At 41.0% G+C, this 16,708-nt stretch overlaps 1 protein-coding gene across 2 annotated transcripts in view; it reads left to right on the top strand.

The window, feature by feature from the left end:
• Nucleotides 1-1,399: 1,399 nt before the first annotated feature.
• The window catches only part of SRPX (sushi repeat containing protein X-linked), a 36,518-nt gene continuing 21,209 nt past the window's right edge, over nucleotides 1,400-16,708 (top strand). For both annotated transcript variants that reach the window (XM_039888178.1, XM_039888176.1), the window contains exons 1-3: nucleotides 1,400-1,517; nucleotides 6,492-6,683; nucleotides 8,005-8,181. In XM_039888178.1, coding sequence (XP_039744112.1) covers nucleotides 1,415-1,517; nucleotides 6,492-6,683; nucleotides 8,005-8,181 — 472 coding nt within the window. In that variant the 5' untranslated portion in view covers nucleotides 1,400-1,414. The remainder of the gene's footprint in view (nucleotides 1,518-6,491; nucleotides 6,684-8,004; nucleotides 8,182-16,708) is intronic.

Genomic DNA, 16,708 nt, shown 5'->3' with positions numbered 1-16,708 from the left:
ATAAAAAGTTTTTTATATGCTATTATATCTTTTTATAAACATTATTTTTAACAGGTACATTATATCCAATGAATGCACTGTGGATTATTTAACCATAACATTGACTATTTGGTCTGTTTATAGTCTTTTGTTATTATAAATGACATTGCAAAGAAATCTTTGTGTTTAAATTTTTTTTCTATATTTATTATTATTTCCTTAGGATAAATTCCCAGAAGTGGAATGACTGGATCAAGGAGTTTGAACATAGGCTTTTGATTCATATTGCTAGATTGCTTTCCTGAAGGGTAACACAGGTTTTCATGTTCACTTTTTGATATGGAATAATGAACAGTTTATGTAATTTTGTATCTGTCTCGGTGGCTAGAGAACAGGTAAAGAAACCTGGAGCAAGCAGAATACAGAACGAGGCTTCTCTAGTTGGTGGGGGAGGGGGCTTTTCCAAATGGACAGGTCCCAGCCTCTATCATCTCCCCATTTTCAATTTCCACACTCACCATCTCTCATACAAGTGGAGCAGAGACTGTTACTCATTTGCTTATCTTGTATGGAGATCTGAATAACCCCATAATAGTGTCCTTGTCTATATGGTTGTAGGTCCCTGTAGGTAAATATATTACCAAGATGATGTCAACTCAACAATCGGTGAGCAGACTAGAAAGTCTAGAGGGAAAGATCTCTAAATTTAAGATGCTGTTTTGAAGTTTGGGGCCTGGTACTGTTTCAAAGATTAAGGATCTACTACTTACTGGAATTCAATATCTAATATTTTTATAACGATTCAGTTCCAACTTCCAAATGAGTTTAAATTTTAAAATTAAATACAGACTTTCTCCCTGAGGCTGTGGTTTTCAAGAGTAGCAAGACTTTCAAGCGATTTTACTTTAACTTGGTGATAGTTTCTGAATAAACATCCAGGTTGTCAATTTTGGTCCTCATTTCCTACAAATATACCAAAGCAGCTTTGTATTTCGTTTGTCATTAAGACATTTGATTTGCCTCCTTATCCTCCACCCAAATTTATTTCACAAGATAGACTAAGTTTTAGGTACCATAAACACCCAATTCTATTGGGTGTTCTTTAATTGCTGGAGAAACTGGGCCGTGTCTGAGTCACACACCTTTTACTGTGTCTTCCCTGGCATGAGATTCATATATATTGGCATCTTCTCAGAGTGAAGTTGACTTTCTCTCTATCCCGAGTCCAGAATTTCGGTTGGCATGTGGCAATTCCCAAACAGTTTGAGGATCATTTTAATTGGCTCTGGCCATCTCAGCCCAGCCAGGTTCACTCTGAGAGGTCCCCTATCCCTTCATGAATGGCCACAGAAGCTTTCACTCTTGGCTCTGCGTTCTAATAGCCCCTCTTGCATGGACTGTGCCAAAGCAATGCTTCAAAATATTCATCCATATCATGTGGCTTTTCTTGCTGCAGTTTCTGTTCTTTTTTATTGTAGGATCTGGAGACTCACCGCTAGAAGATGATGAAGTCGGGTACTCACACACTAGATATAAAGGTGAATGCTTTGCTTGTGTGCTAATGAGGACCTGCTGATGCCAGGAGAACTTTTCCTTTTGGCCCTGCAGAGCGGACTATAATAAAGTGACCAGACAGCACATTAAAGTTCTAATTACCTGTCCAGAAAAAAAAAAATATTTAAAATTAATACACATATGCTCCCGTTAAAAAAAAAAAAAACTTATAAAGAAAAACGAAAGAAAACAAAAGCATTTGGAAAACTCTGAAGTGCTGACCTTCAGCACCCCAGTGGTCATTTTATTCTCATAGTTTCTTTACTGTCCTTACTTCTGCAAAGCCGAGCTCTAGCTGATGAAAGTGAAAATCAAGCCATGAGTTCTGCCAGATTCATACATTACAGCCACAGTCATCCAGAGTAAACCACACAAGGTCAAATCTGGACCCAGTGCTGCTAATGTACTGAGATGAATGGGGACTGAGAGAACTTGATTTTCATAAGCTCATTTCATCGTGCTCTTTCTGAGTCCAGCTTGGCTCCTGAAATGATGAGTAAAGTGTGTTGCCCCCATGAAACTTAAATGACAAAGAACTCCATCACTACACATTTCCAGCAACCCACCCCCCAACCAGGCATAAAAAAAACTAATCAAGAACCTTCTATGCAGACTCAGGTAAGTATGTCCACAAACATTTCTTCTGGTGAGTCATTTCTCTGAAACTTAGGGAGCCCTGGGAAAAGTGAAGGTAAATTTAGATTATTTCTCTCTGAATCTGGTTCCCTTTACAGTGGAGAAATAATTTGAAGAAAATTAGTTAATAAAGTTCCATTGTGGCATTTTGCCTAGGAAATATGTCCACATTCTGACAAGAGGATACTGCCCTGCTCTCTTGCGATATGTCTAAATTATAAGAGAATCAGGGTAGTACTGGTCAGCCTTTGGTTGGAGAGAGTCCTTCAGCTGTTTTCCACACAAATGAACAATCTTTCTAATAATGACTGGTACCTATGCACAGGTGTGTTTCCTACCATATTCCACATTTGTTTTTGACCTGTGAATGCAAATATTCATTCCTGTTCACAGCTCCTATTAATTGAAGGTTTAAAAATATTTTTTCCTTTAAATCTCTTATTGAAAAATCTTCCCAAAACACAAGCATGAACATGTGATCCTTCACATATATAGTAGGGGTTGTCTAGTGCCCTTGCATCATTGTTCCCAGTGTTTATCCTCACCTCATAGTATTGCAAGTATGGAAGGTAGACCAGATGGCCAGAATGTGTGCCGACTCTAGAATTTACCCTGAATGTTTAAGAATAAATATTTCTTGAGAAGTTGTTTGCATTGTCAGTTTTTAGTTTTCAAACTTATTTAGCTCTAGATCCTCGGGCCCCTACATAGTGCCTGACATACAGTATAAACTCAATAAGTGTTTTTAAATTAAATTTAAGCAAAAGAAAGAAAATGAAATTTAACCCACATTTATTGTGTTCTTAGAATGTGGCAAGTATTACTTTTGATACTTTTACTTGGAATGCCATCATATCATCGTACTAATTGAGGGAAGGGGGAAGGCATGTAGAGATATATTGTTATTTCTTATTTATAGATGAAGGAACCACAGATTAGAAAGGGTAGGTGACTTGCCCAGAGTCACATAACTAGCAAACATTACATTTGGGTTTGAAATCCAGATGTTTTGACTCAACATCTAGAGTTTGCTAGTGGTTCCTTATTAGTCTTCTACATGATACTACCTACCCCAGGAACTCCGGTTAATTGGAATGCTTACCACATTTGCCCAGGAGGATGATAAAGCTTTCCTAAATAATCAATTTTGATTTCTCCCTAAATAAACCCTATCTTAATTGAAGCGGCAGCATAAGAACTTCTTTTCTCTAAACCTCTGTGATAAACGTTTTGCTAATTCACTTCAACTTACGGTGCTTATATGCACTTCAAATTCAAGTCACTCACTGACATTTTAATTGCTATCACTATAAGGCCGCTAAACTGTCAAAATATCTTCCCAAATTTGGTCTTGGAAAGTAATCCAAAAAAAAAAATTCCTTTTGCAAATAAATGAAAACAGGTTTCTTTTCCACACATTGACAACAGCACAGCTTTTAGATGTGCAAGCCAGAACTGCTAGGAGGATTTGAAGGGGCAGAATATGGGGCAAAATCTGCTAACTGCATGTTGTATCAAAACAAGTGAATTTGTGATATGTATTCGCAGGTCATTCTCTAATGTACCTGTTAGCCTTGAATATTTGTCCTGTGTACATTTATGGAAAAGATAACCAGAATGTTTGGTAAGAATTGCAGGTATGCTGCCTCATATTAGTTTACTCTTAAACTGTGACTCTCCTAAACTCATGTCAAAGTGTAGAAGCTGGAGGGTGTGAGTGTTTTCAATATTTAAGTGAAAAACAAATGGAGAATTGGACACTCTTCCAGTTTGTACATCAGTGGAATTGTGATCAGGACCCGGAATGTAAAAGAATTTGTCCTCATTGAAAGGGTTACAAGAGACCACCCAAAGTCATCAGTCAGAAGAAAGAATAAGGTGGGCATGTGTGGGAGATGAGTAGGGGATCGGAGAAAATAACAGAGTTTAACCATACAACTTTAAAGCTAGATGGGACTTTGAAAATAACTTATCCACTTCCGTCTCTTGTAGATGAAGAATCTGATTCCCTGAAAAATTCAGTGAATTTTCCAGGGTTACTAGGAGATGATAGGGTTAGAATATGTGCCCAGGCTCTTTGCCCCATATTGTAGCCACCATACTGCACTTGCTTACTGTTTTCATCGTCTCCCTCTGGGTCTTCCATATTCATTCCCACATCATCGTCCTTGCCCTGCCTCCAATGGGGATTTTATTTTCTCTCTTGGAGCCCAGTTTTCAGTCAAGGGTTCCACAATTTGGCCTGTGAGATGGGGCAAAAGAGGCAGTGAAGGGGACCCAGTTGGCAAGAGTAGAAGGCTAGAGATTGGGGAAGCACAGAAGCATTGCAGGCTAGAAGGGGAACAGGGCAGACAGGGAAAACTAAGGAAAGAGACAGTGGGCAAGGTAGGGAGAAGGGGAGGAGATGATAAAGAGGTAAAGTGACAGGTGATTTTTAAGAGCTAACATCATGGAAGTCCTCTGAAGAACTATAAAAAGTGCTTATTTGAGATTCAAAACACCAAGTACATTTGGGAATTTCCTTGTAGGCAATCTTTCCTATTACAGTTGGAAAGGAAAGGCAGAAAGAGAGAGGGAGAGAAATATAACTCACTTCTAGTAGTTGCAGAAGCCAGTAGTTTCCAAATATTAGTTTTATTTGAGAGGTAGGCATCTGTGGATTTTTTCAGAATTTATCTTAAGGAATTTTGATTATAGAAGAAAGAGCCACAGCTTGGCAGTGCTAAGCAAGCATACCCCAAAGACTTCTCATTTACCTGTGGTCTTGAAATCTAGTTCCATGGCCATCACCAAAGAAGGCACTAAATTATTTAACATTGGTTCAAGAATTCTGGAGCCATCACCAAAGAAGGCACTAAATTATTTAACATTGGTTCAAGAATTCTTTTATATGTAGAAGAAAATAATGGAGACATATATGCTGTTTTGAATTTTACATTATATAGACTATATGTATAAATCTCAGAGGAAGGAAACTTTGTTCAAGGAAGGACTATAAGCCTGCTGTAAGCTCCTGTAAGTCTGTATCCACATGGTCGAATATAATCAGCTCTACACTAAGCCCTTAGGACATCACTTTTACCTAGAAAGTCCAGGGAATACTGCTTGGGTCCTGACTTTAGGGCCCACTTGCAGCTGTCTGAAAAACTATATCATGAAGTGTTAGCCAAAGGAGACGTGACAGCACAGAAGTGAAAGAGCAGTTTATGCACCAGACAAGGACATGGCTGAGAGGTACTCAGAAACATCCTCAGAAGAGAATTCCTGGCAGTCAAGCAGGGTTTGTCCTCCTTCCTGGCCACATGATGGCGCACGAAGCCTACTCACTGACAGCTCAGGTGCTGGGGTGGAATGGAGAAGAGCCAGGCAGCTGTAGGGAGGGAGAGGGCTCTTGCCCAAAGCACTGAGAGTCCCGCAGGCTTTAGGGAGTTTGTCACTGGTCCTCACAACTTGTGCAGTGGCCACTGTGGGAACTTTCCCATTGAGGACCTAGTCTTGCCCTAATAATTTTATGGCTATCAGAGAACACCTCCCTAAGGTAAATAGGAGAGGTTCTGATTTATTAGTGTCATCCTAGCTGTGCTCTAGGCTACTAGGAGACCAAAATTAAACACCCTGGAAATTTGTCAGTTGGGAAGAGTGTCACTCTCTTCCCAACATGAATCACAACTGGGCACATCTGAAAGTGGGATTACTTCCCTATAGGGAGCAAATATTGTGACCTTAAGCCAAAATTATATCCTGTGGCAAAAACCTGGAAATACAGCTTCATTCACCTTAATTAAAATAGTATTATGAGTTTTTACAGAGAATATGCATAGAGACTTGGCAAAAATCTAAATTAACCAATTATTGACCACTTCCCGCCCCATACACACTACTTTGTATGGATGGTTGGGGTTAAGGTTCACTATCGATGCCCTCGAGAAAAGTATGTATCTAGTTAAGGGAAATACTGAAAAGAACAAGTGGTTATTGAATATTTACTATGTGCTAAGTAAGCACTGTGGTTGATGCTTGATATGCATTATTTTTTTAGTTCTCTTAAGATATAGTTGTAGGTATCAACTCAGAGAGGTTAAGTAACTTGTCCAAGATCACACAGCTAGTAATGGAGGAAGCCAGATCTATATACTCAGATATGTCTAACACTGAGTCCTGCAATCATAACCTCCTCACCCAGAGACACCTTAAAAGACATGGGGCACTATTTGGATGTCCAAAATCTGGAATGCAGCCAGTCAGGGACTTCAAGAGTGAGAAGACACTTTCTGAAGATGTTATTTTCTATTTTTCCCCTCCTTTATTTCTGCTACCTATAGACACCCCATGGTGCTCCCCAATCAAGGTGAAGTACGGGGATGTGTACTGCAGGGCCCCTGAAGGAGGATACTACAAAACAGCCCTGGGAACTAGGTGTGACATTCGCTGCCGGAAGGGCTATGAGCTTCATGGCTCTTCTCAGCTCATCTGCCAGTCAAACAAGCGGTGGTCCGACAAGGTCATCTGCAAGCGTGAGTAGCCCAGCCCCATGTTGGGTACTCAGGGCCAATCAGGGCCAAAGTTCTTCTGCTCTGAGATCAGGGCTTTCTATTGAATGTTTCGTGGTCTTTAGTGAGAAAAAAACAACAAACAAACAAACAAACAAACAAAAAAACCCTTGTAAGCAGAAACCAATGGGTTTCTAAGATATGGTGGAAATGAGATGACACCTTTCAGACAGAAGGGTATGATCAGCTATTTGGGAAAGGAGAGAACAGAGGTTTGTTCAGCATAATAGGTTATGTTTGTTCATTAAGTACTGGACACTTTAGGTGTTGGAGATTTAGAAACAAGACACACAGACGCTCTGCCATCAAGGGTCTCACAGAATAGCATCAGAGACAGTAGGGCAGGGCTGACTTTTAGCTTCATGAAAATTCATATCGAATTTGGCAAACTGCAAGTGTTACAGCATTGTCGAAGCACACTTTAGATGCTGTCGGTTTTCAAAACAGCCACCATTTATTGAGCACCTATTGTGTGCCAAACATTTCACATACATTCAATTTTTGCAACAATGCTATTGATATGGATGCCATTACTTATTGCCAGGGAAACTGAGGCTCAAGGCTGCAGCCATGTGCTCTAGCCTACACAAACTATGCAACTGGGTGATTATAGTGGACACTTCTAGTGCTTTTCCTCAGATCTCTCTGGATGCCCTTTTAGCAGTTTTGTGTCCATGCCCCAGCTTCTGAGTGCTTTGCTTTTAACGACTTGCACCTTCAGATTTTCTTCTGAGGAAGAAAAGGCTCTTCCTTCAGAGGACTTCTCCCTTTGTTCTATAGGAAGAGCACCATGCCCTGTGGGCAGCCTGGAGCTGCCCAATACTAGTAAAGGATTATGAAAGCCCAGCTTCCTTACCTGGAGGCAGGAGAAGCTCAGGTGTCATTCATGCCTCAGAACTCCCTTGCAAGAGCAGGCTAAGGCTGACTTTGCCTGAGATCCCACCTTGCCCAGCTTCCTCCCCTCCCTTGTCCAGCCTCCCCCATCCTTCCCTGGTCTCCCCTGGGAGCACTTTCTTACTAAATCCCTTGCACATGAATCCTTGTCTTGGGGTCTGCTTCTAAGGAACCCAACCCAAGACTTGGTGGCTTAACTGGGATGCCAACCCAAGCGAGTCTGATATGAAAGTTCATGTTCTTTCTGTGTGACATGCAGCCACCCACTTTTTTCTCAAATTCTGTCCATTACATTTAAATTAACTTTTCACCCTATGCTTTCAGAGTTTCTGGACTCCAAAACTATGGACAAAAACTACAAAATGCTGAATATGTTCTTTTCTTTTTTCAGAAAAGCGATGTCCTACCCTTGCCATGCCAGCAAATGGAGGGTTCAAGTGCATAGATGGTGCCTACTTTAACTCTCGGTGTGAGTACTATTGCTCACCAGGGTACACACTGAAAGGGGAACGGATGGTCACATGTATGGACAACAAGGCCTGGAGTGGCCAACCAGCCTCCTGTGTTGGTAAGAAAATATCACAGCCCTCAAAAGGCACATACTTTGGGAGGAGCAGGGGTATTCGTCCATTGGATTCGAAAGGAACCATCAATATCTTAGTGTAAAGCATAAGCATCCAGCTTTGCTTTCAGTAGCTCCCTTCATCCCTAGTTCTCTAGCTCAGCCCAGACCTAATCTCAGTCTGTATCCTCGAGCTGAATTCACAGCTGACGGCTTTTGTCCGACTACGTTTGTCTCTTTCTTGGCTTGCTATTGAGACAGCTGCAGGCTGGCAGCGGGAGGGCACATTCCTGCTCTTTTAGATCAGGGATTCTGCCCTGTAGCATTGAGCAGAGTTATTGACATTTGCAGGGACGGCACTGCAGAGAGCACTTCTTGTGTCTTTCAGTCAGCAGATGTAATTCCTTTGTCATGGACTCTGCTAGTCAGCTAGCGCTCAGTTTGCTAAAACTGAAGGGATTTGGATATTTTACCTTAGTCTGGGTTTGTTGAGCAGTGGTTCTCATGGTATGGTCCTAGGAGCTACAGCTTCACCTGGTATCTCTTTAGAAATGCAAATTCTTGGCTCTGCTGAGCCCAGCACTTTTAATATAATGAGCCCTCCAGGGGATTCTGAAGTGGAGAGGCCACAGATCTAAGGCAGTGCTTCTCAAACCTTAACATGCATCAGAACCACCTAGGAACTTTGGTAGAAATGCAGATCCTAATCTAGCAGGTCTAGGGTGGGGTTGGGATTCTGCTAGGCTATGCTCTAGTGCAAAGTCTCTGAATCTCGGCACAGTGGACATCTGGGGCCAGTTAATTCTCTGTCGTGGGGTTCTGTCCTCTGCATTGTAGAGTGTTTAGGAGATCCTTGGCTTTTACTCACTAGATGCCAGTAACATTCTCCCTCCTCCAATTGTGACAACCAAAAAGGTCTCTAGACATTGTCAGGCAGGAGAAAAGGAGAAAAATCACTCTCATTGAGAATCACTGGTCTAAGGAAGGTGAATACCCACCCTGGCTACTTACTAGAATCACCTGAGTATCTTTTAGATGGTAGTCATGCCTTGGTCCTACCTAGAGATTCTGATTTATTTACTGATATGGGACAGCTGGAGGAAGCAAGGGGCATTATAAAAGCTTCCCGGGTGGTTTTCATGTGCAGCTAAGGTGGAGAACCATTGTCTGAGAGCAGTGGTTCTGGAAGTGTGGTCCTGTGACCAGCAGTGTCAGCATCTCTTTGATGCAGGGCAGGGCAAATTGCCCCAAGTGGAGGAACTCAAGCCCTACACTGAGAGAGAAAAGAGTTCTTGGCTGAGCATGAGAGATTATTCAAACAGATGCCAAAGTTAGAGTCAAAAGGAAAGTTTATTAGAGAAGAGAAAAAAGCAAAGAAGAGAAAGCAAAGACAAACAGCCAAGACAATGAAAAAAGCCCTGAGTGTTGAGGAATTCAGTTTATATCATTCTTTAGTTCCTGTGAATTATAGTTTAAAGACTTTGTTTACCTACTTCCTTTTATATGGACATACATTGAGGAAGGATAAGAGTATGTAGCATGAAAGGATAAGAATATGTACTGTGAAAGGCTTGCTGGCAGTTCCCAGCCTTTGATTCATAGGTTCCCCATGGTTTTAGCCATAAGGAATGAATGATTTTATTTTGAGTAGGGCAGCCACTTAAATACTCTGTTTTACCTGTTTCCCCTTCACTGTGTGGGGAATGGATTGTTAGCAATCTCAGCAGAAGTATTCCTTTGTTCTACAGGTTACTCTGGCTGCAGGGCTGATCAGCATATCGCAGCCTCTGAATATAGCTTGATTTACCATTTTAGTTCTCTTACCTCCTTCCTACATTAACCTGAGAACTTGTTAGAAATGCAAATTCCTAGCCCCACTCCAGACTGCAGGATTAAAAACTCCAGAATGGGTCCTAGCCATCTGCATTTTCACAGACCCTCCATGGGACTCTAATGCTTTAAATTTTGAGACCTTGCCTTAGAAGGTCAAATTTGGCAAGAACTTTAGTACCTTTATACTCAAACTAGTGTCATTAGACCAGCAGCATCAGTACCAGCAGGAAGCTTGTTAAAAATGTAGAATCTTGGGACCTATCCCAAACCTGGCAGATTAAAATCTACATTTTTAAAAAGATACCCAGGAGATTCCTATGCCCTTAAAATGTTGAGGCAGACTGCTCTATGGCAGTGGTTTTCAACTCTGGTTGCCATTTCAATCTGAATCTCTGAGGCCCTGGTGTTTTTCCAAGGTTCCGCCAAGTAGCTAAGTACCACTGTCCCAGTGGATCATTTACTCATAAACCGTTAGAGCTGTCAGGACCCACCTTTACAGAACATTCTAGTTCAATCCCCCCATTGTACAGATGAGACCCGAGAGGTCACCTGATTTGCTTGAGTGTGCATAGAGCCTAGTCTCCAGGCTCTCAGGCCCAAAGTCTGTGAATCCAGGGACAGCTCTGAAACTGAGGTGCTTAAGCAGCTGGCCATAGGTGCCTGGCTCTTACCCTGCTGGGATCTGCCCATCTTCCAGAGAACTGCTCAGCTCAGTCTGCTAATGTGCTTTACCCAAAAGACTCCTTCCTGAAGTGCAGACACTTCAGGACTGTGACTGAACTTGGATGCTACCCTCTGGGGACAGATGTGCAACAGCTCCTCTGGCCTCGGTCGCATGGGTGTCTTCATGATGGCATGACCTGTCCACTGTCTTCCCTGGCTGCATCAGCCATTCTCACTCTGCAGTTATGTGGTAAATGAGCTATAGGCAAGGGACCTGGCCCAAGATGTGATCAAAACCGTTCTATACCAGAGTCACAACCTGGACCATACCTTGTATTCATTTCATGAGAGTACCAGGTCCAAATAATGACTCAGATAACTAAGATTTATCCTGGGCTTCCCTTTTTCTACAATTTAGGTAGGAGTTGATATTGGTCAGTAATTGGGAAAACAAACCAATCTAGCTATTTCGAACAGAGGACAATTTAATATAGGAAATTGGTTACAAAAATATGGGAAGAGCTAGGGGAGCAAAAGAGGAAAAGCACTGTTACCAGGGATTAGTTACAGCAGAAAGCCATTCCAATCAAGGGCTGGAGGAGCAAAAGTGGAACTTTAGTGTTACCCAAAGTTTACAAGCCTACCCTTGACTTACACCATCATTGATGAGAATGAAGTCAGAAGCCCACACTCCTGTTGATATTTGGAGCCCAGGAAAGTCATTGAAGCTCCTACTAGAAGCATAATGGCTTCTTTTCTTATGAGAATGCCTCCTGTTGACAAACCAATCTGGAACCCAGCTGGCAAAAAGAGTCCGGGAAATGTAACTTTGAGACTTTCAGTCCATGCAGGAAAGAGGAGTTTATAGAAAAAAAAAAACTGAGCATCAGCAGAATATTTGGCACAGCAGCCTTTTTCTGAGGTTTTAGATTTCTCCCCCGGAATCATTATAGTTGTCAGTGAAGAGAAGACTGCAATCCCTGGTCAACCTGTGCAGGTAAAATGGCACTGAGGCTGTGAACTCTGGACATATTCCTCTTGAAGGACATAACCTGAGGCCAGATGTTCAGTTCAAAAGGGCCCCTCACAGATGTTGCTTTCAGTATTTCCCCTGTGACTTGGTATATGCAAGCTAGCTCTTCAAAACAATCCAACGATTTTTGAATCTCTCTTTCCTCACATTGGAAGAGGCAGAGGTGATGGGAGGAGATGCTCAAAAATGTTTCTGCTAAGCAAGCATTGGCAAAGAGTTCATACTGTTTAGGGATCATACTGTTTAGATGTCCAGATTGTGTGGAACGATGGAAAGAAAAGGCTAATTATTCTCAAAAAGTAACAAGCATGTCTTAAGCTGGACCAGATGGGCCTGGAACCTTCCCAGAGGGAAAGAGAAAGAACTACAGAATGAACCCCAATTTCAGGGGATTTATCTTAGAGTTTGCCAAGGCAAGGTTCAGTTCTCCTTGGTGGAAGGAAAATTGTGCTTACAACTAGGTAGGAGTGGCTAAAAGGAGATCAGTGAGCTAGAGGAGAGAATAGATCTCCCAGGAAAAAAAAAGAAAAGAAATGAATAAAGTAAAGCAGACAATTCTTTCTTTGATTTTGGTGACAGATAAGCTGGAGTTTGTCCCCAGTGAATTTTACTCCAGGGCTATCACTGACTCTTGGCTTTAAATGTATTAAATTAGTTTAATAAATCTGTATGTTGGTGGGGCTAGTGGGCCCTTGAGCATAACTCAGAGCCTCAGCCTGTTTTAGGAGCTGACACATGGTAGCTGATTAGTTCCCAGTTTTCCACACAACCTTGAATAGCGCATCTTGGCCAGAGCTGTGCTGAGTGCTGAGAAAATTGTCCCAGTTCTCCAGGCCTGGAGAGAAGAGAGAATGCTGGGCTGACTTTTGACTCAGAGTGGTCAGTTCTGTTGTCTGGCAAATTTGAAAGTACCACAAGTTAAAATTAATTCTCTTATGCAGACCACATTCTGGCAGTGGACTCAAATCCATGATTATTTCAGAAACAGATATAGATAGAAATAAGTCGATGTAGGAGAAAAAACATGCAGCAAATTGCAGGAGGGTAAAATAGTGAAAGAGCCACAATTCCCATTTGATATAAAAAGAAATAAACCTTATAATGTAACAACTATTGTTCTGGGGAGATATTTTTTCTTTCTGTTTTTAGTTATTTTTGATTACATTGGCATTTAGCTATAACAATGGACAGTTAGAATTACAAGTCCTCATCTAGAGACCAGATTTTGAGTAGACACATGATCTCTCCTTTAGGCCAACACTTTTTCATAGGCCAAAAGAGAAAAAGAAAAAATTAAAGAAAGCTAAAAAGCCATGGACAATGAAAACTCAGCAAATATCATTTGACAGGCAGAGAACACGATTCAGTTGGTTTAACAAGGGACAATGTACTAACGAACTTGGTTTTTGGAACTGCCCTCTGCTTGTTTTGTATTTCAAATAGAGTAGAAAATAATGGAAAGTTAGTACGAATGAAATTCTGTAAAAAAAAAAAAAATCTGAGATTTAAGATATGCAAATTGATGGAATACTTTTCTGGCTCCCCAACTATCTGACAGCTGGAATTATCCAGTGACTCACCCATAGGGAAGTCTGTTGGGCTGCACTGTATCATCTCCAGAAAATCAGTTGAAATTATAAACATCATGGAGCTAAGAATAAATGTATCAGTGCATTGTTGTAGATGACCTTAAATTATGCCAAAATTTTCCTGTATTGACAAATATACATTCTTTTGCAAACTTTCAGGAAGCTAGTTTCAGTTTTGAAACCACTTGATCGATTGACATACTGATCCACTTTTTACCTGATATGGTTTGTTTGTGTAAACTGAGCAGATAAACTTTTAGTGATCCTCTCTGTAATAGACATATCACCAATGAGTTTTTAGTTGGCCATCATTCTGGTGAAAATGGTGACTTTTAAGTGTGGAATTCATTGCTTCCCTTCTTGCCTCTTTTGTCAATTTGAGAAAGTTTTCTAATATCTTACATGGTGCCAAAGAAACAGAACCACTTCTTAGAGACATCTGTGAGGATTACACTCTAGCTGGGGAAATAAATAATTGGGCAAGTGTTCAGTGTCCAGGTTTGTTCTGCCTTTGGCAGTGACTCTTCCTGTGTTTCATGAAATGATCACTTCCGTCCTCCATCACCAACCTCAAACTATTTTATATTTCTATCAGTAATCTATTGCTGCACAACAGACCACACAAAACTTAGTGGCTTCAAACAACCATGCTATTGCTCATGGTTGTTTGGGTTGGGAATTTGGGCAGGTCTTGGTGGAGGCAGCTCATCTCTGTTCCACATAGTAATGGTTGAGGTGGCTTACTGGGGCTGGAGGATACAAGATGGCTTCACTCACATGTCTGGCATCTCAATCAGAGGTGGCTGTACTGGCTGGGGTTTGGCTGAGTCAGTCTTAGTCTGTCTCTGTCTCTGTCTCTCTCTCTCTTTTTCACCCCCCTCCATCCCCCTTCATAATGTCTCATCTTTTCCATAGGACCTCTACAGTCAGAAAATTAGACTTACTTAGATGGCAGCTGACTTTCAAGATAGTGAAAGTAGAAGATGTCAGACTCTCTCAGAGCCTAGGTCTGGAATTGGCATAGGGCTACTTTCCTTGCATTTTATTAGCCAAAACAAATTACAAGGCTGACATAAATTCAAACAGAGGGGGAAATAGACTCCACCTCTTGGTAAGAGGAACTGTATATATATAAAAGGATTATGGGTAGCTATTTTTGCAGAAAATTCCACACAATATTCTTTGTTAGAAATCAGTGCTTGGAAATCATTAGTGAAACATATCTTGGAGATGCCACAAGGTGCTATATAGGAGTAATTTGAAAAAAAAAAAACAAAACAAAAAAACAGGTATGATTGCTTCTGTACCATTCAGGTACTATTAACAAGGCCAAAACCATAATGCCTTAAACAAGATAGAAGTTCTATTCTCGTATAAATGTTTGTGCTTAAGTAGTCCAGGGCAGTGTCCTAGGCCCAGACACCTGTCACTTGTTCTTTCACGCTCAACTTGCAGCTTTCATCCCACAGTCTAAGATGGCTGGCTGCCTCCAGCTCCCACACTACATCCACATTCAAACCAGGGTAGAAGAAGAAGGAAAAAGAGGAGGGTACACTCCTCTCTTCCGTTTTTTTTTTTTTTTTTTTTTTTTTTTTAAGCATAACCCAGAAGCTGCACACATTATTTTTCTCATCATTCATTGGAACCCAGCCACATGGCTATACCTAACCAGGAGGCTGGGAAATGTAGTCTTTTATTTTGAAGGCCAAAGGCCCAGGCAGACTTTTTTTTTTTTTTGATGTAAAAGAAGGGAGATCAGATAGCAGTAGACAACCAGCAGTGTCTGCCACATCAACTGTACAGATTGAGAGGAAATTCGTGTGAAATTTTGATCAGGGGGTAAGGGAAGTGAGAGAAGCAGCAGTTTAAAAGCCAGTTTGAATGGGGTATGTAGGAAGTCAGAGAGAAAAGGGTAATTAAATGGAGTCTGCTATGAGGAGCTATGACAACCCTTTACTTGGGATAAGAATATCATCTTGCCTTAGAACGAGGTGGAGACGGGACCTCACTCCAAGTCAGGCAGTCTTAGATACAAGTTATTGTCATGTTCTAAAGCACCTATTAATCTCTAGCACTCATCTTCAAACACAGATCTCCCCTGGAAAATACTATTTAAGCAAACATTTTAGGATGCAGTTAATTTATAGCCTCAGTTTAAAAGGTTTTTTTTTTTTTATTTCTTGTCACCCATTGGTCAGGATACTGTCCTTTGAAACTCTTTCTTAGTTTTACTACCTACCTTGTTAGATGTGTTAAGGATCCCAAGTACATAGTTCAGCTTCTCAGATAAATAGTAGCGATACAGTATAATATGTTCGTTTCTGGTATTTTACATGCAGAGAGGAAACTACAGCACAGAAAAGGGAGATGGTTTGTCAAATGTCTCCAATGAATGAGGTAGAGGCCAGGATTTTCATGAGTTTCAGGATTTCCACACAATAACTGGCTCTGTGGGCATCCTGACTCAACAGGAAATCGTCATTATGTTTCTATAGCAACTTCGTTCATGTCATTCATGGAAATTTATGATAACTTATAAAAAGCAATGATGGCCAGGGCTGTGTAATAATAGACTTAGGTTTCTGGAGCATCTGCAAAGGGCAAGCCAGCTGGTCTCGTCAGCTGAAGGAGAAGGCATGATGTTCACGGATGCCTGCTGCTGCTCTTCAAGGATATATGGGGAAGCCGTAGCAGGCAACCACAAAAGAATGTGTGTGCAGAAGTTGGAGGAAAATAGTAGGTCAGCAGCAGGCAGACACACAGAAGTGTATGGCTTATTAAAATAATTTAAAAATACGTAATCATGTCTTAAAATCCCAGACCAGAAAGAAATTCTAAGAGGGGGAAATGCTTCTTAGTGTATAAATGGGAATGATAATGACAATCCTTAGTCTAGTGAGTGAGTGTGAGAATTCAGTGAAATAATGCAGAGATAGTACTTAGCATGTGGTGGGCATGTAGGGGGTTCAGTAAATATTAGCTATTATTTTTAGTGATTTTCTTCTTGATTCTCATTTAGAAGAGCACTGCTTCTGAAAAACAATGACCAGTTTCTACTGATCATTGTTATCGAGACATAAGCTGGCTTTGGGTAGCTCTGAGACTACCCAGATAACGTAATTTGGAGCTTGTTTGCTCTCAATGTCAGTATGTCTAGTTGGTACAGAAAACAATCCAGACTATCATTCAGATGTTTAGTTTACATGACACAAAGACTAAGAATAGCTCTTCACTCTGCCAATGTCGCTCCGAGAAAATATAGTAGTACAATATAATTTTACATTGAAATCTCTCTCTTCTCTTTGCTTTACATTATATATGTATACTTTCTATGATGAAATTGCCAGCTGTATTTGACCAGCAGGAGGCAGGTATTGTATACTTGTCTTTCTGATTCACCCAAAGCTGTGAAATG

Source organism: Pteropus medius, unplaced genomic scaffold (genome assembly GCF_902729225.1).
Source record: "Pteropus medius unplaced genomic scaffold, Ma_sr-lr_union100, whole genome shotgun sequence".
Lineage (NCBI taxonomy): Eukaryota > Metazoa > Chordata > Mammalia > Chiroptera > Pteropodidae > Pteropus > Pteropus medius.
This window is presented reverse-complemented; position numbering and strand designations above follow the sequence as displayed.